General features: G+C 46.5%; 2 protein-coding genes across 3 annotated transcripts in view; one reads left to right on the forward strand and one right to left on the reverse strand.

The window, feature by feature from the left end:
• Positions 1-3,602: 3,602 nt before the first annotated feature.
• MPEG1 (macrophage expressed 1) lies at positions 3,603-6,894 on the forward strand. The gene has a single exon (XM_057553009.1). It carries the CDS (start codon positions 3,660-3,662, stop codon positions 5,811-5,813), a length of 2,154 nt encoding a protein of 717 aa, XP_057408992.1. The 5' UTR covers positions 3,603-3,659; the 3' UTR covers positions 5,814-6,894.
• A 1,163-nt stretch (positions 6,895-8,057) lies between these two features.
• DTX4 (deltex E3 ubiquitin ligase 4) overlaps positions 8,058-23,165 on the reverse strand; it is a 33,880-nt gene continuing 18,772 nt past the window's right edge. Inside the window, exons 6-9 of one of the 2 annotated variants that reach the window (XM_057553382.1) lie at positions 22,351-22,503; positions 20,045-20,206; positions 14,975-15,064; positions 8,059-11,808 (exon numbers count right to left, since the gene is read on the reverse strand). In XM_057553382.1, coding sequence (XP_057409365.1) covers positions 11,575-11,808; positions 14,975-15,064; positions 20,045-20,206; positions 22,351-22,503 — 639 coding nt within the window. In that variant the 3' untranslated portion in view covers positions 8,059-11,574. Of the gene's footprint in view, positions 11,809-14,974; positions 15,065-20,044; positions 20,207-22,350; positions 22,504-23,165 lie in introns of both variants that reach the window. The other variant, XM_057553383.1, reaches the window with a different exon arrangement.

Consider the following 23,165-nt stretch of genomic DNA (forward strand, 5'->3'; position numbering starts at 1 on the left):
TTTCACATGGGCCTTCTGTTTATTTTCTCACAAGATGAAAAGAAATCAAGAAACCACTGTGTTCGGATTTTTGTGGTCAGGACACAAACAGTCCTGATGGGAAGAATAGTCTCTGAGGAGAAGGAGCCGACAGAGCAATTCTCAAAGCATTAGGTTAGCAATCAAGTGTTCAGAAAAGAAAATATTGTCCCGTTGTTACTGATTCCTCCTGGATTTGCCAGAACCAAGTTTATTCCAGAGTCTTTAAGAGTCATAGTTCTTTGATCCATTTAGGGACTATTTGACTGTCAGATTTCAGACTCCTGCTAAATCCAGTTTCCTAGATTCCTGCTAAAAATAAGAAAGGGGATGGTCCCTGCAAACACAGCCAAACTTTCCTCCCTATTTCAGACCACAGGTGAAATGCAGAAGTAGGGAACACCTGGACCAGCTCCAAGCCCACACAGAACTGAACCTCAGACATGAATCATGGTTTGGCTCTGCATGAGCTGGTGTCAGAAAGCACATGCTCAAACTGAGAAAGAAAGCAGATGTGGGACTTCCCTCTTGCCTCTTTTTGGAGGAAGTGAAATCACTCTCCTGCAACGCAGATGCATAACTTTTGTAGAAAAGTTGCCTTTTTCTTTTTAGAGACCAAAGTTTAGCTTTCAGACACAAGCCCTTGAGAGTGGCCATTTGGAGAGTTTATGCGGTTGCCTGTGCCTTTCAGGACAAGAAAAAGTGGAAGAAATTGCTGGTGAGCAGAGTAAAGCAAGACAAGAATGGGTGAAATGCTCTGGTCAAACTCTTGGAGGTCGATTCCTCCTATGTGACCTTTAGGAGCTGCAATTGCTGCTGGTGGCATGCAAATTTAAGTTGAGCCGAAATTCCCATTTGCACTTCTTCTTTCATTTTTTCCCCATGAATTGAAAAGAGAACTTCCTTGAGCACAGCAAACACAGTCATAGGCTTTGGATCATCTCAGGTATATGGAAATTCCAGAAATATTTGGTTTCTTTTGTTTTTTAAATGTATATTTGCTGCTTACTTTTCTGAGTACAAAAGTGATGGTTACCCATCCCTGTGTTTGGTACTTGGTAGATTCTCAATAAAAATTTGTTAAATGAGTAAAAACATGCTTATTGTTGAAAACTCAAAATGTAGAGAACAGTGGAAAAAATTTAAATAATTCATAAAACCTACGTACTAGATATAATTACTGTCAATGGGTCAGTTGGTGTATATTCCTCTAGTTATATTTGTACATGGTTGAGGTCATATTGAATGTATGTCATGCCTTTTTCACATAACATTATGGCATAAGAATTTCTCATGTTATTAAAATTGTTTGAAAATATAACTATGATGGCTGTAAAATGTTTTGTCATATGGATGCAATATAACTTCACTCTTTTTTGGCTCTTTTAGTCATTTTCAAGTTTCTCTTGCTATGATAAAAGTGAAGAGGAAGGCTGTCCAAAAGTAAATGACAATGACTAAGTGTTTAGAGATATAGGAACACCTGAATATAGAATTATCTATATTCACCTTGCTTGTATTTTCACTGAAGAAGAGTGAAGTCTCATCAGGATCTATTAAAGCCAAAACAAAAAGTAAGAAATTGTCAGCATGTCTTCATAACAATGTAAGTGAGTTTTCTAATTCTGATGAACTAGCCCTGAAACAGTTTGAAGAGAAGTATTTGGATATTTCAACAGACTTATTGGAAGTACTCAAGGGCTTTCTAATTTTTCTAATTCTAGGATCACTCTACTGAGCTATAAATTTATAACTAACGGATTTATAAATTAACCAGGACCTCCTGTACAGAGGCTTGCTTCTCTAGCCAAGCAGAAAATGGATACTGGTTCATAAATTAATCCCTCTTGAGTGTAAGTGAATTCCCCAGAGCATGATAACTGAGGCATGAATAGACCCAGAATGTGGTATTTCTGGGTTCACAGAATACTATCAAGGTTTTTTAAAAAATTTATTTTATTCAAGTATAGTTGATTTACAATTTTGTGTTAATTTCTACTATACAGCAAAGTGATTCAGATATATATATATATATATATATTCTTTTCCCATATGGTTTATCACAGGATACTGAATATAGTTCCCTGTGCTATACAGTAGGACCTTGTTGTTTATCCATCCTATATATAATAATTTGCACCTGCTAATCCCAAACTCCCAATCCATCCTTCCCCCACTCCCCCTCCCCCTTGGGAACCACAAGTCTGTTCTCTATGTCTGTGAATCTGTGTCTGTTTCATAGATAAGTTCATTTGTGTCATATATTAGATTCCACATATAAGTGATATCATATGGTATTTATTGTCCTCTGTCTGACTTACTTCACTTAGTATGATAATCTCTAGGTCCATCCACGTTGCTGCAAATAGCATTATTTCATTCTTTTTATGGCTGAGTAGTATTCCATTGCATGTATGTTCCACATCTTCTTTACCCATTCATCTGTCCACGGACATTTAGGCTGTTTCCATGTCTTGGCTATTGTAAATAGTGCTGCAATGAACATTGGGGTGCATGTATCTTTTTGAATTCGAGTTTTCTCCAGATATATGCCCAGGAGTGGGATTGCAGGATCATATGGCAGCTCTACATCAAGGTTTTAATAACTAGTGATGCTCAGCCTGTGAAGCTAGGCAACTGGCCTCATTATTTCTGAAAACACTTGTCAGCTGCATCAGTGAAAATCTGTGGTAATTCAGTTCCTTGAAACCTTCTTTCCAGAATGCATGCAGGTGACCTGTAAATTGAAAGATGACTTTTTCGGTCTCAGCACTGCATCTGTTTCATGGTATGATTTGGGGGAGTCATAAGGGTGAAATTGGGAGTTTTCATTAACTCCTCTGGATTCCCTGGCTTCCACTAAGTGTACTAGTTGTCCCAAAGAATTGACAGAGCTGGGCTTCAGTGAAACCTGGTTCGAGATCAATGGGCCTGGAAACACTGCTCTAAATTATGAGGTTTAATAGACTTAGCATTAGCATACAAAAGCAAATTCAGGAAATTATCTTCTCCTAATAATATAATAAATGAATTGTTGCTTTAAAAAATTGAGTAATGAAGAGCCCCACTCATTTTTACGCACCTATCCTGGTTACATGCACTTAACAATGGAATGAAAAAATTAAAGTTATAATAGTAGGTACCAACTTATTGCCAACTGTACACACCGGAAAAGGAAACTGGTATTGAAGTCCCAGAAGAGAGTAGTCAGGGAAAAGCTGAGACATCAAGAGAGTGAACAAAAAACAAAACCAAAGCTTTCTTTCAAAGCTGGAAAACTCTCCTGGGGGTAACAGCAAAGTGTGTGGCTGCACTTTTTCTGAGTGCCCACTACTGCTGCAGAGTAACAAGTCCTGGGGGAGGTGGGGGACAGTTAGGGTAGTTAACTGGTAAGGGTATAGGGCTAAGTTTGCATATCTAGTACAACACAACTTTTTCAAAGTCCTGATGGACCTTAATATTCCAATCGACTCTCATTTCCCCATTTTGCAATTAGATTAGCCTAAAGAGGAACTAGTGGCTTTAGGAGAACTGCTGAACTTTTTGTTTCAGCAACGGCTTTCTTTCCCATCAGTTCAGTCTGCCCCAAGCTTGCTGGCTGCTACTTGGGGCTAGTGTGTCAGGCTGGGGCTGTCTGAACCATGAACAGCTTGAGAGATGCCATCCTTATCTGGGCAGTGGCAGCATGGGCTAAAATGAACAAATCTCTGGGAGACACAGATGAGGATGGATTTCAAAAATGCAGGAATGCCTTAAAACTACCTGTTCTGGCAGTCTTACCTGGAGGCGGCTGGGATAATCTGCGGAATGTGGACATGGGACGGGTGATGAGCTTGACTTACACCCACTGCAGGACCACAGAGGATGGACAGTACATCGTCCCTGATGAGGTCTTTACCATTCCCCAGAAAGAGAGCAACCTGGAGATGAACTCAAAAATCCTGGAGTCCTGGGAGAATTACCAGAGTAGCACCTCCTACTCCATCAACATGGAGCTCTCCCTTTTTTCCAAAGTCAACGGCAAGTTCTCCCCTGAGTTCCAGAGGATGAAGACCCTTCAGGTGAAGGACCAAGCTGTAACTACCCAGGTTCAGGTAAGAAACCTGGTCTACACAGTCAAAATCAACCCAGATGCAGAGCTAAGCTGGGGGTTTAAGAAGGATCTCATGGACATCGCTGAGCGTCTGGAGAACAACCAGACACGGATGGCCACCTACTTGGCGGAACTCCTGGTCCTCAACTACGGTACCCATGTCATCACCAGTGTGGATGCAGGGGCTGCTCTCATTCAGGAGGACCACATCAGATCTTCCTTGCTCCAGGACAGCCAGAGCAGCCGCAGTGCAGTGACAGCGTCCGCTGGAATCACCTTCCTAAACATCGTGAACTTCAAATTTGAGGAGAACTACACCTCACAGAACGCCTTCACCAAGAGCTACCTCTCCAACCGAACCAACTCCAGGGTGCAAAGCATTGGAGGGCTTCCTTTTTACCCAGGCATCACCCTCCAGACCTGGCAGCAGGGTATCACCAACCACCTGGTGGCCATGGACCGAGCTGGCCTGCCTCTGTATTTCTTCATCAACCCTGACAGGCTGCCTGACTTGCCAGGACCCTTGGTGAAAAAGCTGTCTAAGACAGTGGGAACTGCCGTGAGATGCTATTACGCATTCAACACCTACCCCGGCTGCACAGATATCAAGTCGCCCAACTTCAATTTCCAGGCCAACATGGACGATGGCTCTTGCGAGGGAAAAATGACCAATTTCTCCTTTGGCGGAGTTTACCAGGAATGCACCCAGTTCTCAGGGAATGAGGTTGTCCAACTCTGCCAAAACTTGGAGCAGAAGAATCCACTCACTGGCGATTTCTCCTGCCCCTCTGGCTACACCCCAGTCCAGCTGCTATCCCAGACCCATGAGGAGGGTTACAACCACCTGGAGTGTTCACAGAAGTGTACCCTCCTCATCTTCTGCAAGAGGGTGTGTGAAGATGTCTTCCGGGTGGCCAAGGCAGAATTTAGGGCTTTCTGGTGCGTGGCCAGTGGCCAAGTACCTGAAAACTCGGGACTACTTTTTGGTGGCCTCTTCAGCGGTAAGAGCATCAACCCTTTGACAAATGCACAGTCATGCCCAGCTGGCTATTTTCCATTGAGACTTTTTGAAAACCTCAAGGTATGTGCCTCTCAGGACTATGAGTTGGGATATAGGTTTTCTGTCCCATTTGGTGGGTTCTTTAGCTGTGCAGTCGGGAACCCCTTGGTGGATTCTGCCATGTACAAAGATTTAGGGGCACCTTCTCTAAAAAAGTGTCCAGGGGGTTTCAGCCAACACCTAGCCCTCATCAGTGACGGGTGCCAAGTGTCTTACTGCGTCAAAGCCGGGCTTTTTACAGGAGGATCTCTGCCTCCCGTCAGGCTCCCACCTTACACCCAACCACCCCTCATGAGTCAGGCTGCCACCAACACTGTCCTAGTGACTAATCTTGAGACTGCAAGCTCCTGGGTTAAAGATTCCCAGAGCCACCAGTGGAGGCTGGGAGAGCCTCTCGAGCTTCGCAGGGCCATGAAGGTCATCCATGGGGATGGTAGTGGTCTGTCTGGGGGGGCAGCAGCCGGGGTCACACTGGGGGTCACCACCGTCCTGGCAGCTGTCATTGCCCTGGCCATCTACGGCACCCGGAAGTACAAGAAGAGGGGATACCAGGCGGTCCAAGACGAGAGGCAGAGTTTGGTTACAGGCACGGCCGTGAATGGAGACGCCCTTGACCAAGAACAGGTGCAGAGCCCAGCCTAAACTCTCCCAGGAAACTTCTCTCGTCTCCAGCCAGAGCTTCAAGCATGTCTTTCATTTTTTCTTTCCACTTCTGCCTTCCTAAGTATTGATGTGGCAAATGCAACAAAAGGCAGGTATAACTTTATGACTTTCTTAGGTCTTTGGGCCAGGAAATGAATAGAGCTACATGGACAAAGTTGGGGGAGGGGTTGGAGAACAGTTGTGACTTTTTAAGCAAAAGTCCTCCTGGAGCCTAAAACACGAGGGAGGTGTCTTTTCTCTACCTGCGTCATTAAGTATCTTCACTTGAATGCCCATGTGTAAAAAGAGAGGAGGGAGAATGTTGATATTTGAATTTGAAGACGCATTTAATCTGAGGTCAGCCATGGTTTCCAATTCATGAGCTTTAAGAATTTATGCCTTTACGTGTTACCCTCTCACTATTTTGTGTTTTTAAAAAGCTGTCTGGATTTCATGCTCCTGGAGGTGGACAGAGCCCCCAGAAGACACAGGAGGTCCTGCTTGGCTATTGCTTTTCAGCTTTGAGGGCTCTGAATTGATAAACTGTGTCATCTCCTCCGGGTCCTCTCAACATCATCTGAACCGAGACATGGTGCCTATACTAGGCCCACTTTCTCCAACTTCACCACAGTTAAGACTTACTGAGACCAGGCCACTCTTGGACTTCAGACTAGTGTCATAAAGTCCTCAGAAAACATTTTAACATATAAACTTCTATTAGGAGGTCAAGGGAGAAGGGACGGTTTGGAGACCAGGAGTGAGTGAAGAAAGGGTAAAAACTAGAAAAGATTCTGGTGCTCATGGGAAATTGAAATTCTTACCCACAGCCAACTACTTGGTTTCGTCCTCTTAGTCCATCATAAATGGGCAAAGAAAGGAGCTGCAAGAATGGATAGATCAAGCATTACCATCTCATTTTCTGTTACCAAGGTACAATCCCTTTCTCTTCCATGGATGGCCATCCCCCCTTCAGGTCCTCCCATCACATGCACACACACCCTCGAACACACACACACACACACACACACACCACATTCCAACAAGAAGTCTGCATTATTCTGGGGGTGGGAGACAAGAAAAATGCAAGAAGTCAGAGTAAGCCCACACCTAAGTATCACTTCATCCCTAAAACCTAAACAGAGTAAAAAATACCAATTATGTACCCTACTCTTATTTTTCTTTCCAGCAGAAAGGGGCTTGACATGATCAAATCAGTTCTTTTAAATGAAACGAAAAAGGCATCCAACGTCATTTGTGACGCATTTATTTCAGTTCCAGGCTGACTTCCCTGGGACATCTAGCATGACACATGATTGTTACTTGGCAGTTGGGGCTTTGCCCAATTTTAATAAGAGTATCACCTAATTGTAATTATTAGGGTGAATCTGTTAATATTCTTCTGCAACATTTTTTAGAGTTACATATTTCTTCACCAAATCAAATGTCATTGGTGAGTTATCTTTTATGAAGGATAATTTGTCCTGACCTCATTAACATTCACAGTCAAGAGTTTAGGCTTATATTAGGTCCTTCTTCTGAGGAGCTTGAAGCATCCCAGACCATGGGGAGATGGGAGTGGGGGTCACACATTCATCTCCCACTGTGATACAGGGAAGTGATTCACGGAATTCGAGTCATGCTCTCACCCAGAGACACTGATTTCTACAACCTCTCTACCAAACCCCTGCTTCTTAAGCATTAAAATGTTCTCCTTAAGCTCTGGGTGTTTTGTGGGTATGTTTCAGCCAAGCTAACCACTTTCCTGCCAATACTGACTTCCCCGTGAATTCTTTGAAGATTACTGAGTCAGAGAGACCAAGTATAGCTAGAGCCTCCCAGACTTTTAATGCACTAACTGCCCGTTGAAATTAAAAGTTCTTCACCAATTTATATTTCTAACAATGTTGCACATAAATATGCATTAAAATGTGTTCTTAAGGAATACTCTGCTCGACTGTTCATCCACAGGAAATCAGAATGAGGGAGTCGGCGGCTTACATTCATTGGTTCACTTTACAAAATCAGAACCTCCATGAGGGGTTCACAGGCTCTGCTTTCAGAATCCTGCTTTCCTGACTGGCTAGCTCAGGCTGGCATCTGTGGAAAGACTAACCACACTCCACAGACTATCAGAAATAGAGGCACATTTGGGTGACAAAGGCAGCTTTGCAATTGCATTTTATTTTTGGAATCTCACTAGTATCGAGATGATCAATACTAAACATGTATTTGAAAAACAACAGCCTGTAAACTATTGAAAAATACACGATATTGTAGTCAGGGGAAGGGAACTTTAAGAAGCAAACGTTCATGGCTTTTAAGACGGTCTTTGCCCCACAGTTTCACTTACTTACTTCCCCTGCCACATGGTCTGTTCCTTTAGAGGAACAAGAAGTCAAGCTAGGTAACTTGGTCAAACATGTGGGTAGAAAAGATGTGAAAAAGTTAGAAAAAGGGACTCTCCCGTTCAGTGGAAGGGTTTGTGGTTGCTTACGGACTTGGGGAGGTACCCCAAATGCCTCACAGGTCGGTGCACTGGTCTACAGAAAGCAGGTTGACGGCAATTTTGTGGTTGTTGATTTACCATTTATTGTTCTGCACATACACCTTATGAGCACCAGGTGGCGATGTCCTCTCACAGAGCAACACCAAGGACTTCAAAACACGCTGGTTCCAAACAATGATTTGCAATAGGACATTCACCTGCCCTCTCCCAGAACCACCATCTCCCCACTCCCCATCAATGCCAGTGACCACAAACAAGGAAAGAGGACAGGGTCCTTTCTTGTACCACACGGGACCTTCCCCCAATCCTCCCATAACCACACAGTGCAATACCAGGACGAGCACTTTTGACCAAGTATAAAACCACAGAGAAGTCCAAGCTTTACAAAAGGGAGATGAAAACACAAGGGCACACACAACTACACATACACAATTCATCTTTTAAGGGATGAGCATATAACAAGGTTCGTCTCCAATCCCATGCGTCATCCCTGGAGACTCAGGAAGGGAGAATCTAGGCTGCTGGTGCTAAGACGATGAAAGGAAAGGCATGAGATTCCCTGCACGGGGCAGGGAACACAGCAGGGCTTCTGGTGGGAGAACTTCCTGTGTCAAAGTGATGGATGCACAGGGCCTCTGCTGGCGGGGGTTCTCACCGAACCTGAGACTGTACCTTTCCAGGTTGGCACAAGAGAGAGGGCAAAGGAATGCCTCCCGCCTTGCCTGACACAGTGTTAGAGAGGAAATTTAAGATTCCTTCTTCTGAGAAGGTCCCACAAAAAGAGCAGCATGAGGATGAGGTAGCCCCTACTGAGTGAGCATCCTTAGAGAGCAAGAGACACGGGACACCGATACTATCAGCGCCCTAGCGGGGGAAAGGCTTGAAGGTACGAAGATGAACTCTCAAAGGGGTAGTGCCCCTGGCACCCTGCCTGCCTTGCATGTTCCCTGCATCCTCTTCTTTCTGCTCTTGGCCGCCCCCTTCTCCACCCACACCTTCTTCTGCCTGATCCAGGGAAATCAATCTCTCCCCACTGCCCTCTGCCAGTTGCCAAAACATTCTTCTTGCTTTCCCACCTCCTACTGCACAGCTCTATCTACCCGCTGACGCTCAGTCTGTTTCCTCATCCCCTGTGGGTGAGGAACCCAGTGGACACTTGACAAGGGTGCTGAATGAAGGTAGGGATGGTACTAGGCTTTTATAATGAGGCTCATCTCCAGCACGGCGTAGCCTTAGCCTGGCAAAGGGCATGGATGTGACATCAAAAGCTGCAGGGTTGTCTCTTCCATTGAGTTCAGATGTTTCCTTCCCCACTGTGGCAGGAAACTGCCCCATGGTGCGGTGAACTCAGGCCCTGGTCTGCTGGTGAGATAAATGACTGATGGGCAAGACTGAAACTCAGCCAGCAGGAACAATTCCTCCTGTCAGAGCTCCCTCTGCTGGAGCCGATGAACACCCCTAGAGCCATTCGGAAAAGGAGGGGAGCGTGACCCAGAAGCTGGGTGACACCTAGGTGAACCCGCTGGCCACCCTACAGTCAAAACGTCTGCAGGCCTAAGAGCAAGCAGCTCGGAGCCCAGTCTCAGAAAAGCTTGGCTTCTGCTTCTAACTTAAATACCATTTTTCCAGGTTCTTCCATTTCCATCTTTCTAGCATCGAAAACCTTCCAAATACTATGAAATATATATGCATATATATACGTCAAACCCCCCAAACATGAGGTATATAAATTCAAATTAGTATCCAGAGGAACTTCCCCCAAACACGTAGTTCAAAGAACCCACTTTCAAAGGGAGGATTGGGTTTCCCTTCTTGGTCCCCCTTCTCTCCTCCCTGACGCACAATTCCTTCTTTAATGGGAGCTGAAGGGAACGTCAGGGAGGGGATACACAGGGTCTTGGGACACAACCCAGACGCAGGTTGGACTGGACCCTAATGTGGCCCCAATCCTGCTGGGAATGGGCTAGAGTCTCCCTCACGCTCTGGGCCACCCTGTAATCGATGAGGGAGGTGAGGGGCCCAGCACCACCTCCGGGCTCTGATTAGCAAATGTGCACGGAGACAGATTGAAGCCCTCGTAGTCTGGCTCAGATCTCGTCTTGAAAGAGATATACAAAGGGGTCAGTCCAGCCCTCACCTTACACATCTTCCCAGGCATAGTTCTGTCTTCTTCTGGGTCCAAGTTTACTATGGACTGGGCTGGCAAAGGGTGAGGCAAGTCAAGGGCGCACAGCCTCGCTGTTTCATCCCCATCAGAATGGGGGTTTGACATCTTGCAAAACAGAGTGTGAGAACACGAGGGGACCCTCCACCAACCTGGCCCAGCAGTGCACACACGCGCACACACGCACACGCACATACACATATATGCACGCACACAGGTGGCACAGAGCCCAGCCTGGGCTCCACTCACAGTGACTGGATGAAACTCATGGAATCTTTGAGCTGGTCTGGGATGAGTTGGGAAGAAGGCTATGGGCTCCTCTCCCTGAGGACTGTTCAGAGGCTAAGTGGGATGCAGGCTCGGGTCTGATCAAAGAGGGGCCAGAGACATCATGGGATGCCGCCCCAGAGAGGAATCCCAAAGCCTGTCCATCTGGATGCCTCTTTGCACAGGTCACAGGTGGGAAGAGGAGGGAGGGCCCAGAGAGGCCAGGGCGATGATGAGAGCTGAGCCTGCTCCCCGGAGCCTGTGCCACCCTGACCCTCTTGGCAAGAAGCGCTTCCGTGCTGCGCACCGAGGGACGGATTTCTGACCTCACAGCAGTTCCGCGTTTCACCACTTTGCCCCCCAGTCCTGCACAGTGAGCGCTCCTCACCTCCAGTGGAGGAGAGAAAAGCGGAAACTCCACTCTCAAAGCAGAGCGGAAACAGCAAGAAGCCGGCTGAGGCATGAACCTCCGGCTTCACAAGGCCAGGATAAGGAGTGCCCCAACCCTAAGTGTGCTGCCCGTGCCCCCTGCTTAGGGGGGGTGAGGGGGGGTGGTCCCTGCCTACCCAGCACCGAAAACTCCACGGGAACAGAGGATGGCCCTCATCCCACGTCCCCTTTGCGCTGGATGAGGTTTGTGGATGACACCACCTTATTCATTCTGGCTGCGGCCCCCAGCCTGGGGCCGGGAGGGATGGGGGGATGGAGACAGGACAGGAGCGGAGACAGGGAGTTGGGAGGGCATGGCGTCAGCTTCCACCTTGACTCTCCCCACTTCCTGACCTGTGGCCCCATGGCCTCTCCCACCCCAAGGCCCCTCCGGTTCAGTCCTTCTCCTGGGCAGCGCTGTCCTCAGAAATGCCCTGGGCAGCCAGTTCAGCAAGCACATTATCCAGGTAGTGGGCATCTGGGTAGCCGTGGCCAGTGAGATTAGAGCCAAACTCTGTCTTGTGATGGACCTCATTCCAGATGACGGTATCGGACTCGCCCGTGGTGCTGGACGTACCGATGGCAAAGATGAGACGGCGATCCCAGGCCACAAGCAGCAGCTTCAGGACCTAAGAGAAGAGGCAGGAGATCAGGGTCAGGCGTTCAGTGGTGGTCAAAGACTATCCCTTGGGAAGTGGAGAGTCCTCCCAAGGGTCCTAGCCCCTCCTGCATCGTGATGCCCTAAACAGCACAGTGAATAGAAAGGGGTTTGGAAATGGAGTCAGGGACCTGCAGGTTAAGTCTTGACTCTGTCATTGACTAACTGTGTGACCTTGGACAAGCTACATCACCTCTCTGAGCTTTAATCTCCTTACTTATAAAATGGCAATGGTACACTTTACCCCTGAAGGTTGTGCGCAACTTAGGGAGCACTGTGTGAAAAGCACTTTCACAGTAGCGCCTGGCACGTCTACTCAGCAGATGTTAGCTGCGAGCATCGTAGCTGCATTTTAAAAGCTGGGATCTAGGCATCCAAGGCACTTATGATCTGAGATCTTCTGAGCTATGCCCTCCCCCGCCATCACCACCACCTGAATGTGGTATTAATTGATCCACAGCTAAAGTTGTGGAATATTTCTCCAGGGACATGGTGGAAGCGTTTTGACCTCTTCCAGGCTATTTCATATTTATTTTCTCATCTGATCCTCACAGCCACCCTTTGAGGCAGCTCTGGCAGTTACTAATATTATCTCTATTTTCTTGGTGAGGCTCAGAGAGGTGTTAGGGCTTGCAGAATGTTCTAATTCAGCTACATTAGAAAAATCTTTGTTAAGATGAATGCCTGACACCCTGACCAGCATGAAGAAGGCACCCGATAAAAGTGCATTGGGTTCAAAACTGAATGACTGTAACCATGGTGTGAGCTGGAGGTGGGGAATCTTAATACTAATAGTAATAAGAGTAGCTGGCGTTGAAACTAAGAGTTACCATTTCCTGAGTGTTTACTTACTAAGTGCCAGGCACTGGGTCATGTAATGGTTATAATAATTGGCCAAGGCAGGATGCTCATGATCCCTTCTCTGCAGAAGAGGAAACAGGCTCAGAAGACAAAAGATTTGCCTTGGTCATGCAGCTAGAAAGTGCCAGAGGGGGGCCTTGACTTCAGGACTGCTTGACTTTACCGTCCCTGGTCTCAGTCATGACTCTGTTGACTCTCAGGTGGGGATCAGTATAGCTTTCATGGAGGAGGCTGCTTCTGAGCTGAGTCTCAGAGAGAGGGGAGGATATGAGGTACATTAATAGAGTCGGATGTATAGACACTGGAAATACATATCATCCAAGGCATGGATAATTAAGATTGCTGCCACCATGCTGGGCATTTTACAAACACTACCTTCATTTAATTCTTACAATATCCTGTCCATACAGCTAGAAATGATCACCATTCTTTTATAGATTAGGTCAACTTTATGTCAGTTCCCACAGCTGGTAAATGGCAGAACTAGGATTTGAACCCAGGCTCGTCTGGCCCCAAAGCCCATGCTCTTATTACTTCGCTCTGCAAAGGAGCCCAAGGTTAGCACCTGGGAACAGCAGACAGGAGGGATAAGGCTGAGGAACTGGTGAGAGGGGACCCACGCTGCAGTAGGTCTTGTATATCAAGCAGAGAAGATTGTCCTTGTAAAGAAGGAAGGGAAAGCCATCCTAACAATTTTGTATTGTTTTCCCTCACTTTATTTCTGTTAAGCAAGGAGAGTGATGCCAGAAACTGTGTTTCAGGATTACTATTCTGGTGACAGATAACTAGGTTGGCGGTGGCAGGATTAGAAAAGGATTCAAGCGGTTTGGAGGGCAGTGCAGGGAGAAATGTGTGGTTCAGAGCCAGAGTCCAAGATGTTCATGTGTCCAATTTGGTCCCAGGGATACAGAGTATGTCATTAACATGAAGAGGGAGGCCTGGCAGAGGAGCAGCTCTTGGCTAGAGGATTCTAATTTTAACTGCGGGACTTGATGGTGGAGATGTTTAGCCGGCAGTTGGAGCTGTAGATCTCGAGCGTAGAGACATGGCTGTTCAGGGCAAACGGGTATCAGGACTGGCCCTGACTCCTAATCTGGGAACACTGAACTGGGCACCTCTTCAGGATGATGTGGTTGATTCTCTTATTGTCCCGAACTATCTGATTCTTCCCCTCTGAGAGACTATAGCCACACTCTTTGCTATGAGCCACACTCTTTGCCAAGGGGCCTCCCTGTAGGCAGGGCACCAGCTCCTTGTCTGGCTTGTCCATGACTTGCTGGGGCCTATGAAAGGTGGGTGGAAGTAACAAGCTTCCAGGAGCAGCTTTAATGGGATTGTACACTCCTGCTTGGATTCTCTCTTGGTCCTCTGCCTCATTCCATGGGAAGGGGATGGACCACGGAAGGGCTGCTCCTTTGACCTGGATTCCAGAACAGGAAGCCACATGGAGCAGATGAAAGCTGACCCATAGCAGCAACTGAGACACAGCCACTAACATGCAAAGTACATGAGAAATAAACAGTGGTTGAAGGAAGCCACTGAGATTTAGAGGTTGTTTGTTACGCAGCATGACCTAGAGAAAGCTAACAAAGGCACACCTCTTGTTCAATAAATCAACGGTTCTTTTCACTTTTGAGATCAGGGAATGTTTTGAAACTCCAATGATTTTCTGGCCTTATCCACAGGAAAATGAACATGAAATTTTCATTCTAATTTTAGAGTTCACAGAACCACTGAAGCCTCACCGGCAAGCACTAAGAATCCAGAAACCCAGTGATTTTTCCCTCTACTCTTTTGGGGGAAGGCAAAGTCTTCATTAAAAAATAAATAAACAAATAAAATTCCACAAATTAAGATCCCTGCCCCAGAGCAGTGCTTCTCAAGCTTTAATATGCTGTCAGATCACTTGGGATCTTGTTAAAATGAAGTAGGTTCTAAGGTTCTGCATTTATATCAAACTCTTAGGTGTTGCCACTGGTGCTGGTCCCAGGACCTGCCATTAGGCAGCAAAGCTCTAGAGGAAGGACCCTAAAATAGATGAATTATTGCCAGTAAAATCCAGGAGAGGAAAAAGCCAAAAGCCCAGGCCCCACCACCCTGTAAAAATAAAATTCTAAACATATCCATCCTACCTCTAGTTGACTTGACTATGACTTTGCTACATGGGCATCTAGAGTTCCAAGAGACCCAGTTCTGTTTAGCATCGTAGGGAGCAAACTTGTAGCCCTAAGAGACAAGTAAATTCCCCAGCCCTACGCTGAAACCTGCTCTCTCACCTTTCTCCCTTTCTCGCTGTCTGGAAGGTAACAGTGTCGTGGGAAGCCACGGGCGCTGAAACTTTTCCCAGGATTTGGGTGTTCTGGCCCCTGAAAGCAGAAAAAAAAGAGAGGAAAGAGCATTTTTCAAAATCTTTTGGATGCAGGGGGTGCAGGCTGTGATTGATTCAAATAATGATGAATACTAATGGCCACAGAGTCTAGACAGAGAACAGACCCAAACAGCAGTGAGAGTAGTGGTTTAACACATACTCAAGTCCTTGGACCTGGCTCTGGACCCAGAGCTGCTGCCTCCCAGCTGTGTTAGCCGGAGCAGCTCTCTCTTGGGGTGTTAATTCCCCACCCGTTAAATAAGGAGGATGTGGGATTCTCACCTTGTGGGACGTTATGAATGTTAAGGCGCACATTCAGAGCTCAGCAGCTGTTGATCACCTTCATCATCATCTATTCTGGCTCTTTTGTTTTACAAAAGAGGAAAACTGCAGCCCCAGAGGTTAAATGACTTCCGTTATGTTAATGGCTTTGCCAAAACTTACGCCCAGGTTTCCTGAAGCATACTCTGGACTTTTTTTTTTTTTTTTTTTTTTTTTTTTTTACTCTGGACTTTTTTAACCTCTAAACTACTCAGAATAACGTAAGTGCCTGTGAGCTTTGAGCCAAGAGCCATGCGATCAGAATTATCTGAATGATTCTTGGGGATTTTCTCCTTTGTCCTCAAGGGTTTTGGTTTGTTTTCTTATTTAACAATATATATTGACATATTCACGACTAAAAATCTTCTGACAATTCAACTGTCATCATCCAACACCCCTATTAAGCTAGCGGTCTCAAGCCACCAGGTGGGAAAGAAACTGAAGCAGAATTTAGTCAAAAACAAGGCTTCCTAATCAGGGTTCAGAATGGTCTACAGGTCCCTTTGAGAAGCTCATGGAAAAGGAGGGATTTTCTCCCAGTAACAATGCACATATTTTCCCCCTACACACAAATGTTTGTCTATAATTTCTGAGCACCCCTGGCCCCCCTCAGAGTCTGTGAAACCCTGTTTTAAAATCCCTTCTAGATGAAGCCAATATAATATTGATAATTCCACACAGTTCCTGGTACAAGCTCTCACACAGTAGATCAGTAACCGTATCCTGGCTGAACAAATGAATGAGCGAGTGAATGCAGGAATGAATGAATGAGTGACAAAACTTCAAGAAAACACATATTTTCCATTTTCTCTTACTATGGACAACAGTTCCAAAGTGATTTAAAAATTATGTGATTAAAACAATTTTTTTTAATAGCATGTTCAGGATCATGTATGATTTTGCAAACAGAACAGCATGATGAGTACAGTGGAGTCTCAGAGAAGGGAAAGACCACAGGGAACGGAAAGAGGCAACAGTGTCTTCTGGGAGACGCGGGACCTGAGGTGTCTGAATTTCACATTCTGAGGAAATCACGTTTACAACATTCCCACGGCCATGGCTGTTTCTAAGCCAGGCTGGACAACGGATGGCCGATTCTCACCACGGTTCTGCCTGCTCCTCTCCTGCCCGGGACTTGCCTGTTATGCGGCCAACACAGACACCTGCTTGGCCCCAGCCCAGCAAGGCTGTGCGCTCCCTGCACGGTGCTAAGCTCAGCAGTCACGACTCTGCCTTGGCCCCGCTCAGAGTCTCTCCCCCAGAGAATCATTGTCTGCAGTGAAGGCAGAGCTTAAAGGACCTCACTCCTCATGAAAGCCCAAGCCTGTGTGGTCCCTGCAGTCTCCAGGAATGGACTTTGCCCTGAGGGTTCTGCTACCGACTCTCAGGGGTGGTCTACGGAGTGGCCGTAAGGACAGTGCACAGATGCATTGCCTTTGACACAAGCTTGGGTTTTCCTAGGGGAGCCACAGCACCTCCAGAGGCAGCAGGCGGGCACCTCTATACCCGAGTGCAGGCTCCCCATTCTTTGGTCCTGGAGTCCGGGAGAAAAGAACATCCTCCAAAGTGGTGGCCCCACCCCGACTTTGCCCACGTCAGTCTGTCCTACTTCCCACCAAGGCCATTGGCTGTTCCTTGGGACTCCCGTATTCTCATTCTTGTCCCTATTATACCCCCCTGGCAGCCCCAGAATCATTCCAGAAGTCTCACTCGCCCTCACATCCAACCATATCTCCCTGGTCCCGGCCCCTCCCTTTTTCATTACTGGAAGCTAAATCATCGCCGTGGTCTCCTAATTGGTCTGTCAGGGCACCCCCAACTCTTTGCCAGACTGGCCTTCCTAAAGCATCTTCCCAATCACACGACTTTCCATAATCCTAACCAACGCCCAACAACCTTCAGGGACCGCCCCCCCCCCCCCCGCCCCACCCCACCACCAGCCTGTCAAGGAGAATCTATAGCCTTCACCCTGGTGTTGAAGGCCTTCCCCGACCTGGCCACAGTCTCCCTTCTCTGCCTGCCCTTTCACATCCTTCTTACTCCCTCCTCTTGTCCCCTACTTTGGCAAATCTTAACCCAAATTAAACTCTTCCTTATGGGCCTTCCACACCCCCTCTTTCTCTCCCTTGGCCACTCTGTTATGTCCTCCAACTAAAAACTCTCTCCTCCATTTCTTCATGTCTTTCCTCTACTAGTGAGTACCCTGCCCCCAGAAAGTCTCCTCCAACCCTCCCAGACAGACGTAGGCCCTCTTCCTTACCCTGACATGTAAGATACTCATTAATGATGGAGACCAGGTACTGAGCACCTTGGTTCTGTACCCTGGACCACAATATGCACATGTAAACATTATCACCCATCTTTACAAAACCCCTGCAAATTAGCTTCCCGGCTGTGCACATAAAGAAACAGGGCTCAAGAAGGTCAAGTGGTCAAGGTCCAAAATCACCAGCTAAGGAGGAATCAGCCAGGAATTGGAAGCCAGGTCCTGTCAGACTTTGAAGGTCTTGTGCCCTCTTTGTCCACCCTGCTTCCCACAGCTTGGATCAGTGGTTGTATCACTGTAGCACATCATGGTTGTATCAGTAGCACATCGGTTTTTACTCTATAGTTTAGTGATGTATATTTATTTCTGCCTGACTGGTTGATACGTCCTTCAAAGAAGAACCATGTTTTTTTATTCAATTTTTTTGCAGACTATTACATCTCCCTGTTTTATTTCTTCCTTATCTCACTAGAAGGGGGACTTCAGGGAAGCAAGGACTGTGTCTGTTTAGCTCACCATTCTTTCTCTAGCATCCAGAACACATCTGGCCCCCTGTCCACACTCATATGTTTGTTAAACAAAAGACAAAATGGAGGAAGGCAAGGAGGAAGGAGGGTAAACTAATAAATATTTGTTAAATAAATGAATCCAGTGAACACCCTAGAACATTTAGAAAAAGCTTCAATGTGTGAAGGAAGGGACACATTTGTATGTACTGCCAGGAAAATTGTTCAATTTGTTCCTTAGGGCTGTCTTTTGAAGAATCAAAAGAAATATCCACAAAAGTCAAGGACTATCTATCAAATTACAAATGCAAATACCATTTGACAAAAAAAAAAAAAATCCACTTCTAGAAAATTATTCTGCGGATATACTCACATGCGTGCAAGGTTATTCATGACAGCATTTTGTTGTAGCAAAAGATTGGAAACAATCCATATGCCCATCAAATGGAGATGGCTGAATATAAATTATGGTACATTTATACAAGGGATGATTATGCAAAGCTAAGAAAGAATGTGGAAGTTCTCTCTATACTGACATGGAAAGACCTACAGACTATATTGTTCATTGAAAATGCAGGGTGCGTCCATGTCCTGGCTATTGTAAATAGTGCTGCAATGAACATCGTGGTCCATGTGGGAAGCAGCAACATAGCACAGGGAGATCAGCTCGGTGCTTCCACGACCTAGGGGGGGGGGCTGGGGAGGGTGGGAGGGAGGCTCAAGAGGGAGGGGATATAGGGACATATGTATGCATATGGCTGATTCACTTTGTTGTACAACAGAAACTAACACAGCATTGTGAAGCAGTTATACTCCAATAAAGATCTATAAAAAAAAAGAAGAAAGAAAGTGCAGGGTGCAGAACAATATGTCTGATATGTCACCCTTTGTGTAAAGATGGGAGGAGTGGATGAAGCCTTTGTTGCAAATGCACAAAGAACCCTGAAAGGGTAAATAAGAAAGTGAGAACAGTGGCGGAGAGTCGGGGAGGGTGAGACTGGGTAGATGGGGGACCCGAGTGGGGAGGAGACTTTTCACAGCATAACATTGTCTTAGCAGCTCTGGCTGCTATAACAAAATAACATAAACTGGGTGGCTTGTAAACAACAGAAATTCATTTTTCACAGTTCTGGAGTCTGGGAAGTTCAAGATCAAGGTGTCGGCTGATTCAGTGTCTGGTGAGACACCACCACATAAATTGTTTGGTTTCACAGGTTCACAGCTGGAGAGGAATTGGCCTCAGGATGAATTCTACCTTGAATCTTACCCCTATCTAATGTAGATGATATTTAGCTCACCCCTATCTAATGTAGATGATATTTAGATAAGACTTTGGACTTAAACTTTAAAGTGGGTGCTGGAATGTGTTAAGACTTGGGGGCTATTGGGATGGAATGAATGTATTTTGTGTGCAGGAAGGACATGAATTTGGGGAGGCCACGGGTGGAGAGCTGTAGATTGAAAGTCTGGGTCCCCCCCATAAATTATTATGTTGAAATCTAATCCCCAATGTGATGGTATTAGGAGGTGCGGGGGGGGGGGGGGTCCCTTGGTGGGTGATTAGCTTATGAAGGTGAAGCCATCATGAATGGCATTAGTACCCTTATAAAAGAGATGCCAGATAGGCTCCTCATCCCTTCTGCCACGTGAGGACACAGTAAGAAGACGATGTACAAACCAAGAAGCGGGCTGCCACCAGACACTGAATCTGAACTTCTCAGCCTCCAGAACAGTGAGAAATAAATTTCTGTTGTTTAAAAGTCATCCAGTCTGTGGATTTTGTTTGTTTGTTTGTTACAGTAGCTTGAATGGACTGAAGACAAACATTTACTTGCAAACATTTGAACTTTAAATGATAAAAGCCAGTGGCTAAGGACGGGCTCACCTGAATGCCAGGCGGGATGCTGTAGATGATCCGGATGGTTTTGCAGTCTGGGTGGCCAGGCAGAGAGTGGGGAATGAGGTGGTACTCCATCTTCCCTGGAGGCTGGGTACCTGTCTTCACCCCATAAATGGTCTTACAGGTTGGACACTGCAAACTCCCATCCTTAAGAGACAAGGTCAGAATAGGAAACAGTTTTAGTAATGACCTCCCCACCCAACCCCAAAAGGTACCAGAGATAAAGGGCTAGGGTCGGGGGCAAAATGCACCCAAATGAGTTAACAGACCTGCGTTGCCCCCCTTCCTGGCTACTGAGGCCATTGAAAACTAAAGCTTTCTCCAAAATAAGAGGAGGGAAATTCCACACCAACCCCATGCTCCATGCTAAGGGACATGTAAGAGAGACCCCATCCTTCATAAGGAGACCGGGCTTTGCCCTGTATCTCAGGACTCTGATGGGGGGGATGGTGGGGGACTCTGGGTACAGTGACATGAGGGGTCGTGGTTTCACAGCGGGACCTGGTGACGTGTCTTCTGGAGGGATAGGAGGAGAGCTTGGGAGAGAGCCTGGACAGTAAATCCTGTTCCTAGCTTGAAAAAAGAAAGGGAGTGAGGAGAAGGAAAGCGTGGGCAGGGAACAACGTGTGTACAAAGTTCTGTCACACAGCGGGGACCAGAGCTCTCCAGGACATCCAGATCTCCTCGGGGAAGACTGGGATCTTCTGCAGGGCTATTTAAGGACGTTTCCATTCAAACTCTACTCATTTAAAGGAACAGCTCGTATTCAGGGCAATGGAAGTTACTCCGTGTGATCAAAGGATGGGAATCCAAGGCCAGGGTCCCACTCTCTGTTCTGGCCTTAACTTGCTTCATGACCTTGGATGAATCACTCGATACAATAAATTCTCTCTGGGCCTTTTCACCCCTCTTCTCTGTAAAGAAGATAAAAACTGCGTGCTTCAAAGTATTAGTGCAAAAGAGAATAAAGGATAGTGTCTTCAACATTTTTGAAGCACCATGGAAATAAACGCAAAAGTACTAGATTATTCTTGAATACAGTTATCAAAAAAGGGAATAAATGTTCTAAGAAACCCCTTTAAACCCAAAATAACCTCTTCAAATGCCAAGTCCTGATGAAACCTTTTTTCTTAGGGTCAGGAAATTGGGCAAGGGATACAGACACACATCGTTCACAAATAATTGAGCTCTCTGAGACAAAGAAAGATCCCAAGATTGGCACTTCGGGAATTTCAACCACAGGGCTATATTAGGATGAAGGGAAAAAACATACAGCCATAGTACAAAGGAGATACTAATTTGAATAACAATGCTAACAGCACCCTATAAAGTAGGGATTGTTTTATCTCCATTTTCCAGATGGAAAATGAAATGTCCGAGAGGTTGAAAATCTTGCCCAACGTCATTTGGCTACTAAGCCAGGGTTTGAGCTTAGGTCTGCTGCCTTTACTCTTTTCCCACAGCAAGAGAAATACAGAGCAGCCTCTGAAAGCCAAACATTTTTTTGGATGAATAAAAGGTTGGAGGATATCACAAAAATCCCAGACTCTGAGGCAATCCAAGCTGGGCCTGGAGAAATGAGTAGAATTCTAATTCATGCAGATGGGGAATGAAGGTTATTCCAGGCACAGGAGAGAACATGAGAAAACTCAACGGCTTAGGCATTGTAAGGAGAGGGTTATCGTCTGAGGACGCTCCCAGATTCCTGGAAACCAGCTCTAACGGGGGAATACCACTCCTCTGTCATTAGTGGACAAGACAAGCAACACAGACAGCCTTCCCCTCCTCGAACAGTAGGACCCTAAGGGACTTCCGGTTATACTTTGATGAAATCTTTAGTGCTTTTGAAGGGGCAGTGAAAGGTGTTTTGAAATTGTCCACAGAAAATGAATTGTAACTGAAAATCACTAGCCCTGGGAGAAGGAAGGGTGATGGGAAATCCATCCATGCCAGTATGAGTGAACACTAACCACTGGCCCATCATCATGGACCACTCCCCCTCGGGACTCTCAGGGACAGAAGTCTACACCTTTCAGACCACCACTCAGTGTGGATACTGGGGGAGAGTTGGGTAGCATAGACCAAAAGGAAGGTAAAGACAGATTTTACCAACGTAATAATTTCGTGGAAAACTGACCCTGCTGAGAACAACCAAGTTCATCACTCCTGCTGCCCTGGGATGCCTTTGAGACTCCCCAGACCACCTGCGTGCCGCTCCAATAAGGCCTCCATGCTCTTGCGCCCCAGGGCCCACGTGGGAGGTGGCAGCAGCCCCACGGGCTGGCACTAACCTTGTTGCCGTTGTTGTACATGGCGACCAGGCAGTAGATGTGGTAGATGTGGCCGCATCTGGACAGCTTACCCACTAGGTCAGGCTTGACCGTCGGCTGTGGACCCTTGTAGCCCGAGGGGGCCGTGAGGCGCTCCATGCAGATAGTGCAGTCCTGGGGGTGGGAGGGGACAGAGGAAAGAGGACATCAGCTCTCAATCAGCCTAGGAGGCCAAAGCATCTCCAAGGTGGTCCCCGCGTGATCTCAGAGGTCAGGTGCGCTATTTCTGCTCCTCTTCTAGAAAGCCCACAAACCAGGGTAAACATGCCTTTGGGAATCTAAATAGAATCCTGCCTTGCTTTGCACAACAGAGAAATTCCTGAAATAATACCTGATGGTGGAACATGTTCATTTAGGCTGGCCAACAGAATGATAACCTCCTTGGGGGCTGTGACCGACCGTCCTTCCTTGGTATCCTTCAGTGGCTTGTGGAGGAAACCAATGCTTGCAGATAGACTCACTGACAAGCTTTGTCTAAATGGAACGTCTGTAAAGGAATTGTATTTGAAGTGTCCTGGAGAGGCTGCTGTTTAAATAAGTCTACAACAGGATTTCTCAACCTTGGCACCATTGGCATTTGGGGCTGGATAATTCTTTGCTGTGGGTGCTGTCCTGGGCCTTCCTGGGCATCGTAGGGTGTTTAGCAGCACCCTTGGCCTTTGCCTAGTAGATACTATCAGTATCCCCTCTCCCCTCCAGTCATGTAAAATCACCTCTGGTTGAGAACTGCTGATGGACATCAAGCCCATTTTAAAGTCAGTGCCCATAGCTTATCA

Source organism: Balaenoptera acutorostrata, chromosome 9 (genome assembly GCF_949987535.1).
Source record: "Balaenoptera acutorostrata chromosome 9, mBalAcu1.1, whole genome shotgun sequence".
Taxonomy (NCBI): Eukaryota; Metazoa; Chordata; class Mammalia; order Artiodactyla; family Balaenopteridae; genus Balaenoptera; species Balaenoptera acutorostrata.

Coding starts and splice junctions, on each gene's coding strand:
- MPEG1 (XM_057553009.1), top strand. CDS start 3,660: ATGAACAGCTTGAGAGATGCCATCCTTATCTGGGCAGTGGCAGCATGG.